Consider the following 19,346-nt stretch of genomic DNA (forward strand, 5'->3'; position numbering starts at 1 on the left):
GTTTGATCCCTGGAATCCATGGTGAAAGACAGAACCGACTCCCCAGAGTTAGCCACTGACCTCTGTCACTGTGACATGACAGGCACACCTGCAGCACACGCACACACACACACACACACACACACACACACACACACATACAAACACACACTCTCTTATGAGCATTGCCATGAGTTCAAGTCCACTCTGGGATATGTAGGAAGTCCTAGGCCATTCTGGTCTAAGGAGTGAGGTCTTGGCTGAACGTGAGGGCTCACACCTCTAATCCCAGTGCTCAGGCAGGAAGGTCACTGTGAGTTGGAAACCAGCCTGGGCTACATAGGAGCTGAGGCTAGTGTGGACAATTGTGTAAGATCCTGTGTCAAGAACCAAAACAAGGGCCAGCAAGATGGTGGGTGAAGGAAAGGTGTTTGTAGCCCAGCTTCACAGCCTAAGTTCAAAATGGAAGGAGAGCCCTGGCTCCTGCAAGTTGTCCTCTGACCTCGACATGCATATTGTGACATGTACATGCAGCCATATACATCATGCACATAGTAGGTAATTAAGTGTTTTCTTTTACAAAGAGTGAAAACTAATCAAAAGTAACAGAAATTCCGTGCTTCTTGATTGGCTGGCAGATGGATGGAAGGAAGGAATGTCAAGCAAGCATGAAGAAATGTGGAGGGCAACGGCTACAGGCAAGAACTTGATTGTTGGCCAGGTCTCAAGTGTAAAAATGTATCTGAATGTATCAAGTTCTCCCAAGTGTGAAAATATGTCTAAACGCATCAAGTTGTACAATTTAACTAAGTGAACGTCCTTGTAGGTCAATCATAACTCAAGAAAAACAATGAAAAAGTTCCAGGTCTCAGCTTCCTTGGGCTTGGGTGGTTTGGGGGTTAGGGGTCAGGGGTCCTGAGGTCAGAGAGCATCTCACTGAACTTCAGATCCCACCCTAGTGTCAGGTAAAACCTCCCTGCAAGGGCAAACACCAACTGGAGAGCAGCTAGCCTGGCCTAGGCATTTGGCAGAGGCTGCCAGACTGTTCTGGAAGGAATGTGGGTTTAATCAGTGACTCCCATCAGCACGCCGAGTGACTCTCTTCCAAACCACATCAGCAGGCAGATTTCCTGAGGATTGCTCGGTCCAGAATGTATGCTAATGTATTGGAAGGGGTGGTCTCCAAACACAATCCAGTTCCTCGGGACTCCCCCATCCGTGTTCCTGCTCATTCCCTTTGAAGGGTATGCGTCACTCCCCACCAGCCCCCACCGTGAGGGGTCTTCACTTGGAGGCAACGGGAAAAAATCTCTTCCCAGGCCCTCCTTCTGGATAGATGGTTTTCACTGCAGCTTTGAGCTGCTTGAGGAGACCCCTCAGGCTGCTGGGAGACAGAGAGGATAAACATCCTCCACATGACGGTCTCCGGCGCTTGTCAGGCCCTGCCTAGATCCTTAAGCATCAGCTCTCTGCTTCTAGCTCACCCCAGCATCCTGCATGCAAGCAGGTGTGTTGTGGGTGGCCGAGGGCAGCTATGAATGTAGCTGAACACAGCCCTACAAGGTTTATGTAAAACATTACAGCCTGGGGAAGATGGCTACAAACAAACAAACAAATGCATTTTTAACCCACTTGGTTATCTCACTGACCCAACATCTAATTTTAATTAAAGAAAATAAGGAAAATAAGGTAGAGAGCTGCTGGCAGTAATCTATCCTTCCACCCCACCCACCTCCGCCGCAAACCTGTATGCAGATGTACGCATGTAAAATCATTATGTGTGTTTCCTTGTAAGCCCATTTCATGGTTCTGGAGCATAAATAATCTCTGTAGATGACGCATCAGGTCACCATGCCTTGGGGTGATCATGCCTGGCAGCTTCCTTTTACACATCAAGCCTGAATTTGATGATGCCATGGGCGAAATGGTGTTCCCACCAAGTTTCTACAATGGAGTCCTGCTCTTCAGTAGCTCAAATGTGGCTGTATTTGAAGATGGGTCCTTAGAGAGAGAGATAATTAAGGTAAAATAAAGCGATACAAGAGCAGACCCTGACCCAAGAGGTCAACGTCCTAGTAAGAGGGGACTGAGACACAGACACACTCAGAGGAAAGCTGACGGGCAGACACGGCATGTGCAAGCCAAGGGTGGCCTCAGAGGAAACCGACCCTGTCAACACCGTGATGCCAGACTTCTAGTCGCCAGAGTGGAGAGAAAATCCATCCCTGCCATGCAAGCCACCGGGCCTGTGGAGCTTTGGCATGGCAGCTTAGCACACTAATGCCGACCAGGTCTCACAGACAGCCCTGTCCTGACTCCATTCTTCCAGACTGTCCACCAGAACCTACGAGGAGCAGAAAGAGGTTCTGAGGGCCAAGTGGGTCTTCACTTCCGGCCCCAGGGAATAGCTGGTGAGGTCCCCGAAAGGTCTTCTGCACGAGCCACTAACAGTCTCATAAACATCGCTCCAGGTTGGCAAGGCAGGGTTTTTAAGGGTCTCCAGGGCTTCGCTGTACCCTGCTGGGGTCCCCCTAAAGAGAGATCATTGCATCGCCACAAAAACCCAGCCCTTTCCCAGCAGAGGAAGCTGGGTCCTAGAAAAGCCAGCTCTAATGCCCAAAAACGAGCCACAGGGGGCCCAGTGTAGGGGGCTCTTGGGGGAACCTGGGTGGAAAAATTTCTACCAAAAAGAGCACAGGTCAGACTGGTCCCATGTGGGCACACGATAGTCACTCTGCTGGGTTGTTTCACGGCTCTCCTACATGTGAGGTCATACAGATCGGCTCTCAGACACCCACATACATGCACAAACTCTCAGACCCATGCATGCGCGCACTCACTCATGCACACATCCACACATGCAGGCAGAGAGCAGCACTCACATGCAAGTCTTCACACTCACACGCCTGGGTCTCACATGAAGTCTCACATATAGACATGTACTCACATAATGCCTGCACCAACACACATACATATGGTCATACAGAGGCATGCGTGCTCCCACACACTGGTGCGCCTACACCCAGGGAGTACTCACACACGTAAGCACACCTGTACACAGGACTGCTCTTTGACATGATGTCATCCTCTCCCACACTACTGCCCCACTGCCACCGCGGGATTGCCCTTTATTGACTCTAGCACAACTTGGGTCTGAAGACAAGACGTCATGGAGGGTACCAGACCTTCGCCACACACAAGGTAGCTACACAAGTGAACAGACCCCCCCCCCCCTGACTTCTCTGTGGAGTGTTTTCCCTAGGAGGCCCAAACTTGAGTTAAATTTATTTAAATTTTTTTTTTTTGTAGAAAAAATAACCACCCCACCAGACTACATTCTAATTGCTTTATGATTTGTTTCACAACTAAAAGTTGGAAACTAATTCCATTTTGAACATTCATGATGCCCATCTGAAAGCATCCCCCTCCCCCCCCCTGCCCTGGCTCCCTCGGCCCAGATTTCCTGGCTACATCAGGAAAATAAATTCTCTCATTTACAAATATGAATTGAAGCAGATGTGTGAAGGCTCTGGCCCTCCGGGCTTATCACGAGCACTCAGGCACCTCTGTGCTGCGTTCTGCCACCTCAGAGCCAGACCAGCTAGTCGATCAAAGTTGGGCACTGTGCCGGACACAATGACAAATACATAGAGTCATTTCCACGAGCACTTTGGATTTTAGTTTTTAGTCACAAATATGATTTTTTAATTACATGAGAAATCTCTCCTTCTGCACAAACAAGAAACCCAGGAAAATGAGGTCAGTTCTGCATTTGCTCTTACTCCACTACCAGGCGACACCTCTCAGCCCTGGGGATTCAATTCTTTTTTTTTTTTTTTAATTTTACTGCATGGCTTTCACAGGATGGCAGGATCACAGTGTTGAGGGGTTTGTGTTGTACTTTGTTTTGCTCGGGGCATTTCGAGTCAAAGTCTCACTGTGAGTCCACACACGTGAATCCATCGGTCCTCGAACTTGTCGCTATGCTGCCTGAGCCTCCTGCATGCTGGAAGTACAGGCGTGCACCGCCATGCCTGGCTGGAGGATCGTAAGGTCAGCTATGTAACCTTGAAACTCCTCTCCAATTAGCCAACAGGCCTATAGAGCTGTTCCTTCTGGGCACAAGAAAGAAGGCATTCTGGAAAGAAGGGAGCTCTTGGAGAGCTCACAATGCACAGAGGGCTTCCCACCTCACTCCCACAGCATGGAAACCATGCCGGCCAGGCCCTATAATCCCCGCTTCCCAGATGAGCAAACTGAAGTTGAGAAAAACAATCAATTACTCAGTCACCCAGCTGGGAAATGGCAGGGCTGGGGTGGGAACCTGGGTCTGCTTAAGGCTAACGTCTTCCATGCTGCCCCTTCTAGATCCATCACTTACAGATGTCCGAAAGGTTGAGCACGCTGGCAGAGCGGGCTGCTTGCTGTCCCTGCTACTCTGCACTCGATGGTGGCTCCCTCCCCAGGCCTGGCACAGGGGAGAAGCTGGAGGCCATTCAAGCAAAACTATGCACACAGGTGGCCACGCAAAGAGGGCAAAAGTGCAGCTTGGGGGGAGAGATTGCCCGTAATGAGAGAAGCCGCAGTTGCGTCCAGAGCGATGCGAGGAAAGTGTGGGTTGTGATGGGGGGGAGGGGGACTCAGTTGTCTTCCGCTAAGCCCTACACTGCCGTGACTTCCTTTAAACGCCACCGTAAACTCATTTCTCTCCCAAGAAGTTCGTGCTAAGTCCCCAAATATGTTTCTGAATATCACGAAGAGATGTTTTCTGAATACTTGTGTCAACAATTATACGGTAAAGCTGGGCTGGCAAGACGGTTCAGTGGTTAAAGGCACTTACAGCCAAGCCTGGCCACAAGAGAACCCAGACACTATGTAGCCAAAACCGTGGTCCACTTCCTGAAAGGAACTGTCCATCTCTCCCTGCCCCAGATTCCTCAGGTTGTCTTCTGACCTCCACATGTATTTTATACACTAACTAACTAAATATGCAAATAAGCATAAAGATTAATTCTGATTCTACACATAGGACAATCGAGAACTGAACGTTGTGCGTGGCCATTGGAGAACTTCCCTAGATTGAGTTAACTTTCATCTGCATAATTAGACGTCAAGCATGGCTCGGCAGTGGTGGCGCACACCTTTGATCCCAGCACTCAAGAGGCAGAGGCAGGTGGATCTCTCTGAGTTCGAGGCCAGCCTGGTCGACAGAGCTAGATCTAGAATAGCCAGAGCTACACAGAGAAACCCTGCTTTAGAAAAACAAAAACAAAAAGCCAAATAAACAAAAAGAAGTAGATTATGGAATAGGTTCTGATGCCTGGCAGGGCCGCAGACCATTTTAAATGGTTGCTATCACCTGCCACCACAGCAGTCTGATTCTGGGAAGAAATCTGTGGCTTTTTCTGTCTCTCTTTCTAATGGCCTCTTTTTGCTTTCAGTGGGGACAAATGCAAAATAGGTCATGAAACCAACTTTGCCCACCGGGAATCCAGAGGCAAGACTTCACAATGGAGCGACAGCCTGGGGGTTGGGGGGTATTCATGAGAAAACACAGGGTCGGGCAGCTGAAATGCTAAAACAAGGTCTGAGGAGGAGGCCTTGTGCTCCCTCTGACTTGCCCCCCCACCCCCGCCCCGCCGTTGCTTCATTAAAGCAGTGACCAAAACAACCTGGGGGAGAGAAGGGTTTATTTGGTCACTGTCCAGACAGCACCGAGGGAAGTCAAGGCAGGAACGTGAGGCAGGAACCTAGAGAAAGGAAGTGAAGCAGAGGTCATGAAGGAATATGGCTCACTAACTTGCTCATCGTGGCTTGCTCAGCTGGCTTCCTAATTCCATCCAGGACCAGCAGCTGAGCGTGGGCCAGCCGAGGGATGGCCAAGTCAACCATTTATCAAGAAAATGTCCTATAGACTTATAGACTTGCCTACAGGCCAATCTGATGGAGGCAACTCCTCAGTTGAGGCTCTCTCTTTCCAGGTGACTAGTTTGTGTCACGTTGACAAAAACTAACCAGCACAGGGGTAGAGATTTGTCTGCCATTCACAGGACCTTAGTACTGAAATAAATAAATAATAAAATGAGACTAATTAAAACAAAAACCTCTCAAAGACTGAAGGACAGCCTTCCTCATCTAGGGACCCTACATCCCAAAGAAGAGCAGACATGGATGTACAGAATTTTCCTCATAGAACCGTGCCCCTTCCTGGGCCCACAATAACATGGAGGAGGCTTCATCTTATATACCACATGAATAGTTATGTGCAGATTTTCTGGGACACTATGTAGTCATTAAACATGACCATAAAGTGGCTGGAGAGGTGGCTCGGCAGTTAAGAGCTCTTCCAGAGGACCCAGGTTTGATTCCCTGGGTCCTACCCAGTGTCTTACAAGCACCTGTAACTGCAGTCCTAAATCATCCATTGCCCCCTTCTGGCCTCTGAAGGCTCTCCATGCACGTGGCGCATCAACATACATGCAGGCAGAATATCCACACACACAAAATAAAAATAAAGGCTGAAAATAATTAATGACCATGAAGATCAAGCGTCATCTAGAAAGACAATTTTGATGTAAAGTTCAGAAATATAAAAGTGAGATATAAATGGCATGTGCCCTGCACTTTAAACGAGCTGAACTCCAGGCTCTTTGTGGAGAATTATGAGGGATTGCGGAGGAAAAAAAAAAAAAAGCACGAAGCCCCTCTGATAGGGTGATGAATGATCATTACCAGAAAGGTGGCCTGTTTTGAATCAAGATATGTTTTGGGGCCAGGTGCAATGGCTTCACTTATAATGCCAGTATTTGGGAGGTAGAGGCAGGCAGAGCAGGTGTCCAGAGCCAGCCTGGGCTACGTAGTGAGAGCCTGTCTCAAAAACAAAAAATATACCCATGGGTAAAGGGGATGGGGTAGCTCAGTAGTAGAATGGGTGCCTAGCATATAGAAGACTGGGCTTTAAGCACTGAAAAAAAAGGGGGGGTACATTTGGGGGAAAAGATGGCCACGTTTGTGTGATCATTCCATCCTGTGCTCAGCCCTTTGCATCTGAAGTTCTGTATTTGCCGGTTCAAGGAACCGTGGATTGAAAATGCTGGGAGAGGGGAGCAGGGAAGTAGCTCAGCAGGTAATGGGTGATTGCTGCACAAACCTGCTGACCTGCAGAGCCCACGTGTTCTTATTTGCTTTAAGCAACTTAAGGGAGAAATGGTTTAGTTTTCTTACATTTTCAGGAGACAGTTCATTCCTTTGGGGAAGTCGAGGCATCAGGAACTTCAAACAGCCAGTCATATCCCATCCGCAGCCAAGACCTGAGAGAAATGAATCTGCCCCGTGCAATGCTGGCCTCCTCTACTCTTCTACAGACCAGGGCCCCAAATCAAGGGATGGTGCTAGACCAGGCTAGGTCTCTCCTAAAGGCAACCAAGATCACCTGCTACAGACATGCCCACAGGCCAACGGGATCTAGACAGTCACTGAGCCTCTCTTACCAGGTTGTATCAGGTTGGCAATTAAACAAACCACCGCGCCATGTAAAGGAGAGAGCCGACTCCACAAAGTTGTCCTCTGACTTCCACATATAGGCCCTGGTACATGTGTCCACACACACACACACACACACACATCATGAACACACACAATAATGAATAAATAACACTAGGGGAAACCTATCTCTGTACCAAATGTGCACTCGTTTCTTTTTCTCTTGCCTTTCATCCTTAAACAATACATGATGCCAACTACTTACATCACGTTAGGAGTTGTGAGGGATTTCAAGATGATGTGAAGGACGATGAAAAATGTGTGATGCCCACACAGAGAAACATTTACTTACACACAAGTAATTAAAAATAAAATAAAGCAAACTCTTAACAGAATGTGGCTGGAGAGACGGCTTGGTGGCTCAGAGCACCTGCTGCTCTTTACGGAGGACCCAGTGCATTTCCCAGCGCCCTCACTGGCATGGTCACAGCATCCTGCAGCTCCAGAGGATCCAATACTCTCTTCTGGACCCTGTGAGTGCCCATATCACCCATATACACATGTGCACGCAAGGAGACACACTCACAAATAAAAATTAAACCAATCTAAAAAGGATGCATTTAGAAGGAGGAGGAGGAGGAGGAGGAGAAGAAATTACAAAGAGGGGTGCCCATGATTTTGGATGTTTCAATCCATGGCTGGTTGGCCTTGCTTTGGGCCTGTGGAGGCACAGTGGGTCACAGAGGGGAGAGTATAATGGGTAACGCCCAGTTGTAACATGAAGGCTTAGAAGAGAAAGAGAGAGACAGGAAGGGACAAATCCCAATGTCCTTTTCAAAGGTATGTCCCAGTGACCTAACTTCCTCCCTTTATGCCCCATCTCTTTATAGGTCCTACCAGCTCCCAGCAGCACCACAGGGCAGGACCCAAGGCTTTGACAGATGGGCCTTGAAGGAGAATTCAAGACTGGACCAATGACAGCTATTCTCCTGCAAGTAATGTCTGGTCACCTTGGCCTGTACTCAGGAAGAATCCTGTCAGTCAGTTTGGCAAGAGCTTCTTTGCTGTGACATTTCTCTTAGTCATTTTCCATGCATTGCCTGCTTTCCAGACCCTCGACTCTACCCTACTACTTGCTAGTGCTGGACTCAAGAAGCCAGTCTGCAAAATCCACTGTGGTGGCCTCTAACTGTTCAGGATGACCCTGAATAGAGGTGGCCTTGCTGCCCTCCAATAATGGCCTGTGAGTCACCCATTATGTCAAGCAAGGACCATGGAATGGCTTCTCTGTGACAGAGTGCCTGACCTCCAGTCCAGGCTTTTCTCTCCTGGCCCATGCCTGTGCCCCAGCAAGGGCCCAAGCCCTACCTCTCACATCCAGAGGACTGAGGGGCTGCCAGCCATGCTGGCTGCACAGCAGTGAGCAGAGACAGCCTCTCATTCCTCACTGTGGACATTTTCCTCTTCCAGATCTAGGCCTTCTGAAGCTCCCATGGCAGACAGTGCCAGGTGAGGCACCTCACCCACACTGGTTCCTGGCGTTCAGGCTGCTACCCAAAGATTCCTCAGGCAGGCCAAAGAGAAGCTGGGCCTTCTTCATGAGAACGCTTCCTATGAAGATGACTTGGGCACAGGCCCCTGAAACTCACACAAAGGGAGGCTGACAAGATGGCTCATCGGGTAAAAGCGATTACCATCAAGCCTGATGACCTGAGTTGGAGTTCCGGGCCCCGAAAGGAGAGGAAAAGAATTGACTTCTGAACGTTATCTTCTGACTTTTACATGAGCATTGTAGTGTGTGCATGCATGCATACACACTGAATGAATGAATGAATGAATGAACGAATGCATGAATGAATGCAATTTAAAAACTTCTTTGGCTAAACTTCAAGCCAACAAAGTTGCATTTTTCCATGGCTCCAATTTCTCTCTCTTGATTATTCTCTGAGACATCCTCCACTCCTCCATCCTTCAGGCCCACTGAAGATGGCCACATTCACCTGTGTATACCATGTGAACGCCATGTGTATAACCCCCCCCCAACTACTGAGTCTGGCTGGCCAGAGAGATACCCAGATGGACTCAATGCCCTAGACAAAAAGTCCCGTTGATAGATGCTGTTAATTCATAGTGGATTCTCATAGTGAATTAAGGAATTTCTTCCACTACGATTACAGGAAAGAAACTCTGATGTTATGAGTGTGGGTCTGGAGCTTCTAGAAGCTTCCTTGGGTCTCCTGAGGACAATGAAGACATCCTTGAGACTTAAGGCCCAGATCAAGAGACTGGCTGCTGAGTCTGAGCAGATGTGCACCCCAACTTGTACAACAGCCAAATGATGAAGCCTTTTGAAATCTAGGCTCCGCCCCTCATTAGAGAGGGAGCACAGCTACGTGGTTTGAATGTACAGGACCCAAAAGTTATAGAAAGGCTGACTCAGAGAAGACCATGCTAGCTTGATATGGTGGCACACACCTGCAATCCCAGCACTTGGGAGGTGGGGGCAGAAGGACCAAGAGTTCAAGGCCACCCTTGGCTACTTAGAGAGCATGACGGTTAATAGTGTCAACTTCCCAGTATGGTTGAATTACAGAAGGAGCACACATCTCTGGGACTGCACCAGGAGGAATTCAAACTCATGAGTGTTTCTATTGACTCTGGTTGGACAAGAGCTGAATGTGGGCAGCAAGGTCTCAAAAGACAACACGTTTGTCACTGGAGATGGATCCCAAGTGTGAGGGTTTGGGAAATACAGAAGGCTGTGAGACCATTGAGAAGCTAGCACACCACTGTCTCCGTGCCTGTGGAGAATTAAATTTAAATCAGGTTATCCAAAAATGAAGGTAGCGCCAGGTCATAGGCTGGAGTCCTGGACTGAAATAAATAAATAAATAAATAAATAAGTAAATGAAGGATATGAAATAGAATAAAGGAGAAAGCAAGCTGAGCAGCAGCATTCCTCTCTGTGTGCATCATGACTGCATATGGATTGTGATCAAATAAGTAAATAAATTTTAAAAAAAAGTCTGTACTTAGTAGGAGTAAAAGGGACCAACACTCTGCCATGGAGACCATGACCTGCTCTGCTGCAAGATTCAGAGGCCACACTGAAATATGTCTGCAGAGATCTGTGGCCTGGGGAGCAGGGCCAAGAGAGGAGCAGAGCTGCCTGAGCACTCTGAAGCAGAGACAGGTGTAGCAAACATGGCAGTTCTCAGGTGCACAGACTGGCTGGACCAGTTGTCTCCACTTCTGGCAGTGATGTAAAGCGGTACTTTTGTTCCTGCAAATTCTGGGAACAGAGAGTTAGAGCACCCCAGCATGATAGTCCAGTCAAGGGTTAAAGACCTCCTCTCTCAAGAGCCTATGTATCCCAAGCTTGGTCCTCCGGTGTGGCCTTTAATCCCATCACTTGGGAGGCAGAAGCAAGCAGATCTCTGAGTTCAAGGACAGCCTGGTTTACAGAGTGAGTTGCAGGACAGCCAGGGCTACACAGGGAGTCCTGTCTTACACACACACACACACACAGAGAGAGAGAGAGAGAGAGAGAGAGAGAGAGAGAGAGAGAGAGAGAAGGTATTTAAGAGGTGGGGCCTACTGGGAGTTCTTAAATCACTGAAGATAGTGCCCTTGGATGGGATTAAAGTATCTTACTGGATCTCTGAGTTAGTTCTTGTGTGAGAGAGAGTTGTGATAAGAAGCCCCCTCTCTGCTCCTGCTTCTCCCCCCCTCTTTGTTTTAGCTCTACTGTACCAAATCTATCATGGTGTAGTATGCTTCCACCAAGGCAAGCGTCATTCTATTTGGACCTTCTACATCTAAAACCCCTGACTCAAAAAACCTCTATTTATAAATGACGGAGCCTCCGATACTTTATGTTAACGGAAAACAGGCTAATGCAACTGCAAAGACTAGGGCTGCACCAGGAGGAATTCAAACTCATGAGTGTTTCTCTTGACTCTGGCTGGACAAGAGCTGAATGTGGGCAGCAACTTCCAGAGACAATGCGTTTGTCACTGGAGATGGGTCCCAAGTGTGGTGCTTGGGAAACACGGAAGGCTGTGAGACCTGTGAGAAGCTAGCACACCACTGTCTCCGTGCTCCAAAGCGGCAGCAGCAACCGCACCAGGCTGACACTGCTGGTCACTCCCCAGTGGTCTTCCATCCTAACAAAGCCTCGATTCTATTCCAGTGGCAACCAGCCCAGATGCAGGGGATGAATCCAGATTGGCTGTAGCCCCCAGGTTGGCAGCTCAGTGAAAGGGTGGCCATAGTCATGTGACCTAATTCTGGCTGACAGCGGCAAGGGAATTCTGCTGAAAGAAGCTTCCAGCATTTCCTCCAGATTTAAACTCGAGGGGGAAGCTCAAAGGAGGGTAACTCCTTTCTCCTCCATCCCTTACCTTAGCTATTTGATGTCAAAGAACTTCTGATCAGGACCCTGGAGAATGGGACTGCCAGCAGAATCTGGCAGCCAAGTGTGAGCCATGAACTGCCCAAATCTGCTGTATTCCAGGCTTTTCTTACCATCTGAGACAATCTAGTGCTGCTCATTAACAATCCTGGTTAATCGGCCACATCAGGCATTCCATTACCTGACATCAAAAGCACACCTACACTCAGGCATGGTGACACATGCTCATAGCCCCAGCACTGAGGAGGCTGAGGCAGGAGAACTACAGATTTGAGGTCAGTCTAGGCTACATAAGGAGTTCAAAGCCAGTCTGGGTTACATAGTGAGACCCTGTCTGACTATTGGCCTGTTTTTCATTATTATAGTCAAATACTAGAGACAGGCTATTTTATAAAGGAAGATTTAGCACAGTTTTGTGGACTGAAAGTACAAGATCAGGCAGCCTCTTTCTTTTCTTTTCTTTTTTTTTTTTTTTTTTTGCCTCTGGTCATGGCCTTTTGGCAGACGGTATGATGGCAGGGAAGGATAGGAAGAGGAAGAAGCAGAGAATGAGAGGGGAGATTATGAATCACAGCACAATTAGGAAGCCAGAATAGGACAGGGACCTATAACCCAAAGGTTGGCATGCCTGTGATTGACTTCAGGACTTCAGATGGGCTCCACCACTTCTTAAATGCCTTCTGGTACTGGCAGCCCGGCAGCTAGGTTCTCAGTACATGAGTCTTGAGGGGCAGCTAGATACACATCCGACCCTGGCATTGACCAGGAGTGGCCTCGGCGTTGTCAGCTTGCTCATGACACGAGCTGTCACACCACTTCGTTAGGAGAAGGCTGAATTTGAAGAAGTCAGATGACAGCTTACAAATGCTGGGGCCAGATCTCAAACGTCCTTCTTGGAGACAGCACCATGTATAGCATGGCTCTGCTCGGTCCCCTGGTACCGTCCAGTCAGTTTCCAGGGTGCCCTCCCCCTTTCAGGAGCCGGCTTTGCCCCACATCTTCAAAGTCAGCCTGGAAACGACCAATTTCGACCATTCTAATGTGTCTTTGGAGAGAACGCCCCACACAGTTGGCTTCTTCCAAACACGTTGCTATTATTATGAAGCTCTCCCAAATGGCAGCATAAAAATGTTTTAAAGGCAAGAAGAAGAAAAAAAAAAAGAGAAAAAAAGCAGAGAGAAAGTAAGTGCCAGGAAGTAATTGGAAGGAAACTTTGGGGGTGGTGAGGGGTGTTAGGAGCCAGGAAATGTCAAGGAAACAAATCAGAGCTGATTTATACTCCATTTCCAGGCATCTTTATTAACAGAGACCCCACAGAGCAGCCCCGACAAGCCAGCTACCAGAGAGGCTGAGAAAGCCACGCTGGATTCTGGATTTGACAGTAACACAACCAATATACATAGGAAGGAAAGTGCTTGAGTTTTATCCAACTCTCTGGACTTTCCTTGTTTTCAAACTGATTGGTCCAGACAATAGAAGGCTGAGAGCCAACAACAAATCCATTCTAAGCTGGAAAGGGCCTTCACGGAATACAACCAAATATTGCTTTAATCCTTTGCATTAAGTTTTTCACTGCAGTATGAAAGCTATGCGTTCTGAATCCTTGGCTTCTGCAACATTGTAGCTGGAGGTGTAATTGCTGAGCGGGTGATTAATTGGGCAGTTACTGAAGGCACTTTCAAAGCAGAGAAGGAGATGTTTGGTTTCACGTGAATATTTTTAGATCCTACTAAAGATAATGCCTTTAATGGCTGTTGCTTAGAAATCTTGTTTTGATATTCTGAAAGTCACTTCTTTCCCATATGCACTGCAAGAAGGGTCCTTCGATAATCACGACAGGACATGAATATTCCTTCTGTAGCTACATTATCAGGCACATCCGCCAGCCCCAGAAAAACCGATGTCATGGTTCTGTTCCCAAGGGAACAGAGACAGTGGGTCCCCTATAAACAGTGGCTTTTGTTGACTCATTTTTTTCCCCCTGACATTAAACTTGTGTGTGGTTAGCAAGAATTTCTTTTGTAAAATTTGGACATGGTTTCTGCCTCGGATCCTCTACACACGACTTTATTGGTTAAAGGGCAAGCTGTATATACACAGCTGCTTCAGTGGTGACTTAAAAGGGGGCTTCCCACGGAGCAAAGCAAGCTAGGAAACATGCTGTGTCCAATGATCCTTTCCCTAAGAGATGGTCCCAGTGGTTAGAAAAACTATCCACACATCTAGGTCAAGCCAACTGTGGGCTCCCCAGAAAATGCCTCCCATCTTGATAAGTGTGTGCATTTCCATCCAGAAACATTTAACAGGCAGCAGGAACCAAATGGCACCCAGGGAGAGTCCTTGTCACTAGGGATCCAGACAGACAACCCTGAAGTGTTGGTGCTGGGTCGGCTCTTCCAGGAAGGGAAAGGAGTTAGTCTACACTTCAGGCTCCACAATGCCTTAGCACCAAGTGTTGAAAGGCACAGCAGATCTTCAATGGGTAGACCTAGTAGGTCTCAGGATCTGAATTTCTTTTTTCCTTTGCCTTTAAAGGAAGCCAGCACTGAGATTAAGGCCAGCCAGGGCTGTATAACAAGAAAGACCCCATCTCAGCGAAGGAAAAAAAAAAAAAGAAAGTATGAGGCCGGGTGTGGCAATGCATGCTTATCAGCTCCACTTTCTGGTGACAGAGGCATGAGGAGGAGGCCAGCCTGGGCTACATAGCGAGTCCCAGACAAGCCAGGACTATATGGCAAGTCTCTATTTCAAAAACATTTCATGAGAAAGAGAAGGAAGGATGAAAGGTGAAAGAAAGGATAAACAGAAGGATAAGGAGGAAGGAGAAAAAGAAGGAAAAGAAGAAAGAGAAAGGAGGGGAAGAACAAAAGGAAGAGGAAGGACGTTAGTGTGGAAAGGAGAGGGGAGGAGGAAGAGGAAAGGACAGGAGGAAGAGGAGGAGACTATGGGACCGAAGGGCCATCGCCTGGACTAGAGATCTTGTCCAGTGTGGAGTGCCTGCCTAGCTTGTGCAAGACCCCAGGTCCATCTCCGACATAAGGTATTAGCAATCCTGGGGGTGGGGGTGGGAGGTGGCTGATTCCTCACAAATCCATCTCTATTAGTAAGGACACAGTCTGTGAGCTCCTCAAACAAAGGTCTTTCAGGGATTTCTGGTTTCCTGGCCGTGTCTTGTGGTTTATTCTTCCCATTATAAAGGACACGGTGGTTGGGGCATTCACAGGTAGAAAGTAACTGGCCCACCACAAAGCAGTTCAACTGGTCTTTAGGAGAGTTGACAGAGGATAATGGGTGGCAATTATGAAACCATAAGTTGCTGGCAGGGCCTGGGGCAGATTTCTCCCTTCTGCAGGCACTTTCAAGAAGAAAAAAGGGAATCGTTCAGGAAGCAGCAATTTTGCCCAGAACCAAGCAGAAGAAGTAAAATGTTGGCTTATTAAAGTGGCTGAGGAGCTGTGGGAAACAGGAAGGTTAAATCTAGGGTTCTTCCATTCCCTTTGAAACCCCAAATTCACTCCACCTCGGGCGCACGGCTCAATATATGTGCCTGATGCCAGAAGTCCAATCCAAGGACTTGCATGTGCCCAGAAAGCTTCCACCACTGAGCTATACCCCCTAGCCCTGCACAGCTCAGTGCAGTAACAAAGATCTTCACCGGGTACAGCTTGGGGAATGGATGATAGGTAGCACAACTGCCCTCCTGCTTCCTGTACCATGAAGAAAGGTTCATTTTCTACTGTGCTTAGGAGTGATGTTACCGCCCCCCCCGACCCCCCCCCCCACCGCCCCCGATCTGGGGCAGCCACCTCCCCCAGGAGGAAGATAACCATTCCCGTAAGGGAGGCAGAGCCAAGAGAAATTGTGGCTAGTGCGCTGGTGCCTGCCACAGTTCTACACTCAAGAGGCTTGCTGCACAAAAGGTAGAGGTGTTCTGGCCAGCGTAACATCAGATGGAGGCTCAGACGTCAGGGCATATTTTTTTTTCTTTTTTTTGGTCTGTTTTTGTTGTTGTTTGTTTTCACTTGAGACAGGGTCTTAGTATGTAGCTCTGGCTGTTCTGTACAGGCTGGACCTCAAACTCATAGAGATCCTCCTGCCTCTGCATCCAAAGTACTGCGGTTAAAGGCGTTCGCCACTATGCCGAGATGTAGGTTTGGGGTTGTTTGTGTCTTATTCTCTGGCCCAGGCTGGACCTGGATCTCAACTACATAGCTCAAGCCAGCCCCCATCTTGTTGAGATCCACCCGACTCGGCCTTCCAAACTCTGGGATTACAGATGCGACCAAGCCAGGCTCACAACAGCAGTCTTAACCCTCAGGGGAAAACAAAACCAAAAACAAAACCAAACCTAAAATGTTTTGGAGTGCGCTGTGGAAATCACCACAGCCAAATGCACCCAGGGGCAGCTCAGCTGGGTCCTAGCTGTGCGGTTTCAGCGGGCCAGCTTAGAAACACAGCGCTTCCAGGTGGGAGTCCTTTCCAGCCCGAGGAAAGGTTGGCGGGAGCCCTGATGATCTGGGCTGTTTCAGGCGAACCAGGGGATGAAGGAGCCTTTTAGGATCTCCAGCGCTGAAAGCAGGAGGGAGGCGGTGGGTTTGAGTGCACACTTGAGACACCGAGCTCAGGACTGTTACTCGGGTTCTTACCTTACCTCCACTACCGCGTGCCCCATAAACGGCCCCTTTGGGTTGTTTTTCCTATAGACGCAAGTCCTGGCACGGGAACCGGACAGCAGGACCCTTCAAGACCAGCGACCCCTCATGCAATCCACTTGGTAAGCCCTGCTTCTGAAGATGACCACCCCACCGCCCCGGTAGCCCCACACCCCCACGCACAGTGTGACAGCCCCCGGTCGGCGATCGCGCGCCTCACCTCGCGCAGCAAGCGCTCCAGGTGCGTTTCGGCCCAGGCGGCCAGGGCTCCCGACGGTCCCCCACGCCGCCACAGCTCGCGCTCCTGCTCCAGCGCCGTCACTCGGCCGTGCAGTGCGGCCGCCTGGGCACCCAGCAGCAGGCAGGCGGCGGCCGAGCCCACCGACAGCAGCAGACAGAGCGCGCCCAGAGCCCGGGCCCCGCAGCCGGCTCCGCGGTCCTGCGCGCCTCCCCCGCCTGCCGTGCGCTCGCCCGCGCCCATGGCGACCGGCCGGCTCGGCGTCGTCGTTGCGGCCCCGGGAGGCTCCAGGTCGGCGGCTGCGGGGCTCGGCGTCCCGGTGGCTGTGGATCGCGCACGCCCCCCTCGCCGCCGGCTCCGACGCAGCGGCCACTTCGAGCAGTTCCCTCTATGCAAATAGACCCCGCCAGAAAAGGCGCGGGGACCCACCCAGGGGAGGAGCGGCCGGCCGGGGAGGGCGGGGGCCCAACGGCGCTCACCGGCTCCTCGCGGGTCCGGGCCCTCGCCACCCCGGTCCCGGAGCGCGCGCCTCGGTATCTGGCCTCTGCCACCCGAGGGGCTCGACGCGCCTGGACTCGGCTCTTTCGCAGCCAGCCTTAGGCTTCAGCGCTGTTCGTGCCCCGGAGCGTCCCCGAAAATTGTAGAATGACCTCTCTGACACTTGAAAACCAAAACTTGGAACCCTGTGGGACAGTTAGGGGTCTGTCCTAGACGGTGGCTGAGCGCCGCTTGGTGGCCAAAAGCAACCCCTGCACATGTTCGCGAAAAGAGTTGGTAGGGAAGAAAGGAGGAAGGAAAAAAAGAATGAGACAGAGAGAGAAGGAAAGAGAGAAATAGAATAATAAGGGGAACGGAAGGAGGAAAGAAACGAAGAAGGGAAGGGAAAGTAGACACCTCTTATAGTCAATGTTCTCATGGGCATTAGACAGAAATGATCATACTTGGTTCCTGACCTGGAGGGAACATTTAGTTCGGGAAGCAGGAGAAAACAAATGGGAAAGGAGTCCCCCAACTTGGTAGAACTTGAATTCTGTAGGGAAAAACTTGGCCCAAACAAAAATCTGGTATGCACTATACTGACTTAACAGTCTTAACCACAGCTATATCAGGACACCAATATGGCCCAAAGAGCAAGCCACTCATTTACCGGGTGGCCAGAGAGGCTGAAGTTGGAACCCAGGTTTTAACTGGCAGGGCCACCACAAGGCATATTTATACCTCAAAATGGGTGACAAGTAACTGTTGCATTAACTCCCGTAATACCCACTGAAAACAGCCAGTCATGAGCTTAGAGCGTGTAATGGTTTTTGCATGATTTGCCACATTCCCTCCCCGAATCTCCTGTTGTCTGCTTAATCCTACATAGATAATGGCCACATCATCCATCCTGTATTCTTGAAGCCTGTTGAGACTCCCGGCAACAGTCCTACTCCTATTTCAGAGTGGAAAGCACCCTGCCCCCGAGACCCACGGAAGTGCAGAGGGTGCAGTCTCCAACTCCCTAGCTGCAGTCTCAGAGTTTACGGGAACTGACTACACAGTCTTGGCCCTGTTTGAAAACTGAGTGTGTGCCCAATGAATACTCTGAAAACCACTTAAGCAAACCCGACAGTCTAACTGAAAAGAGGCCAACATTATATTGCACACTAAGACTCATTCTCACTACGAGGTAACCCCTTGTTACCTACCAGTGTTGGTGTTAAGGGGTGCTGTTCACTTCCAGAAGCTTCTGTATACTGATTGCTCCCTGGGCCTTTGTTCTTGTCAGCCGCCTATGTGGATTTGCCTTCCTCCCACGCTGTGAGGCACAAGCTCCTAATCTTGAAGCCAAGGTTTCCAGAGACAGTCCCAGACAACCCTATCTTAGGTGGCCTCATCCTCGGTCCCCTTCATGATTAATCAGGGGATGGGACATCTGTCCCTAGTTACCTTTTAACTGCATCCCCTTGTTTCATGAACCACTGTCTTTTTATAGAATACTATCTGGCCCATAGTCCACGCTCAATAAACACCCAGTAAGTGAACTGAGATGAGAAATATGTTTACCGTCTGCGATTCTCAATTGGAAAAACAGATAAGAAAACTCAATTATCTGTTGTCAGAAGGAAAGGTGGCATCCTCAGAACAGGTGACTGTAGCCCGCTTGACTGTAGACAGGCTTCACAGTGGCAAGGAGGGAAGCCAGCAGGGATGTGGGTGTGGGCTCTGCATTCCCAGGCTCCACAGTATGGGAAGCCATTATTATCCCTAGCTGAACGGGATGAGAGAAGCCTGCTGGCAGCTTGTGGAAAGTCAGGCATATAAGAAGTCTGCTCAGCAGGAGCTATGACCTTTGGTTGAGTACACAGCCTCAGCAAACCACGTCTTGGTGGGGGAAGGGGTTGGAAGGAGAAATATTTTATCTCTCTCCTGCTGGAGACCACCACTGGCCAAACCTACTGGTCAGGAGCCCAGTAAGTACATTGCAGAGGGCAGCTCCACAAAAAGCAGATAAGAAGGCAGATATGCACCCAACCTATCCAGCTACTGCTGCCTCTGAGTGCCAAGCTGTTAATGATATATACCCTTATACCTGCATGGC

The 19,346-nt window shown here is 49.4% G+C and overlaps 1 protein-coding gene across 1 annotated transcript in view; it reads right to left on the reverse strand.

Moving 5' to 3' along the window:
* Col23a1 (collagen type XXIII alpha 1 chain) overlaps positions 1 to 17,400 on the reverse strand; it is a 268,072-nt gene extending 250,672 nt beyond the window's left edge. The window contains exon 1 of the mRNA XM_060363748.1: positions 16,748 to 17,400. Coding sequence (XP_060219731.1) covers positions 16,748 to 17,008 — 261 coding nt within the window. The 5' untranslated portion in view covers positions 17,009 to 17,400. The remainder of the gene's footprint in view (positions 1 to 16,747) is intronic.
* Between the last annotated feature and the right edge of the window lie 1,946 nt (positions 17,401 to 19,346).

The sequence above is a fragment of the Meriones unguiculatus genome, chromosome 11, assembly GCF_030254825.1.
Source record: "Meriones unguiculatus strain TT.TT164.6M chromosome 11, Bangor_MerUng_6.1, whole genome shotgun sequence".
NCBI lineage: Eukaryota > Metazoa > Chordata > Mammalia > Rodentia > Muridae > Meriones > Meriones unguiculatus.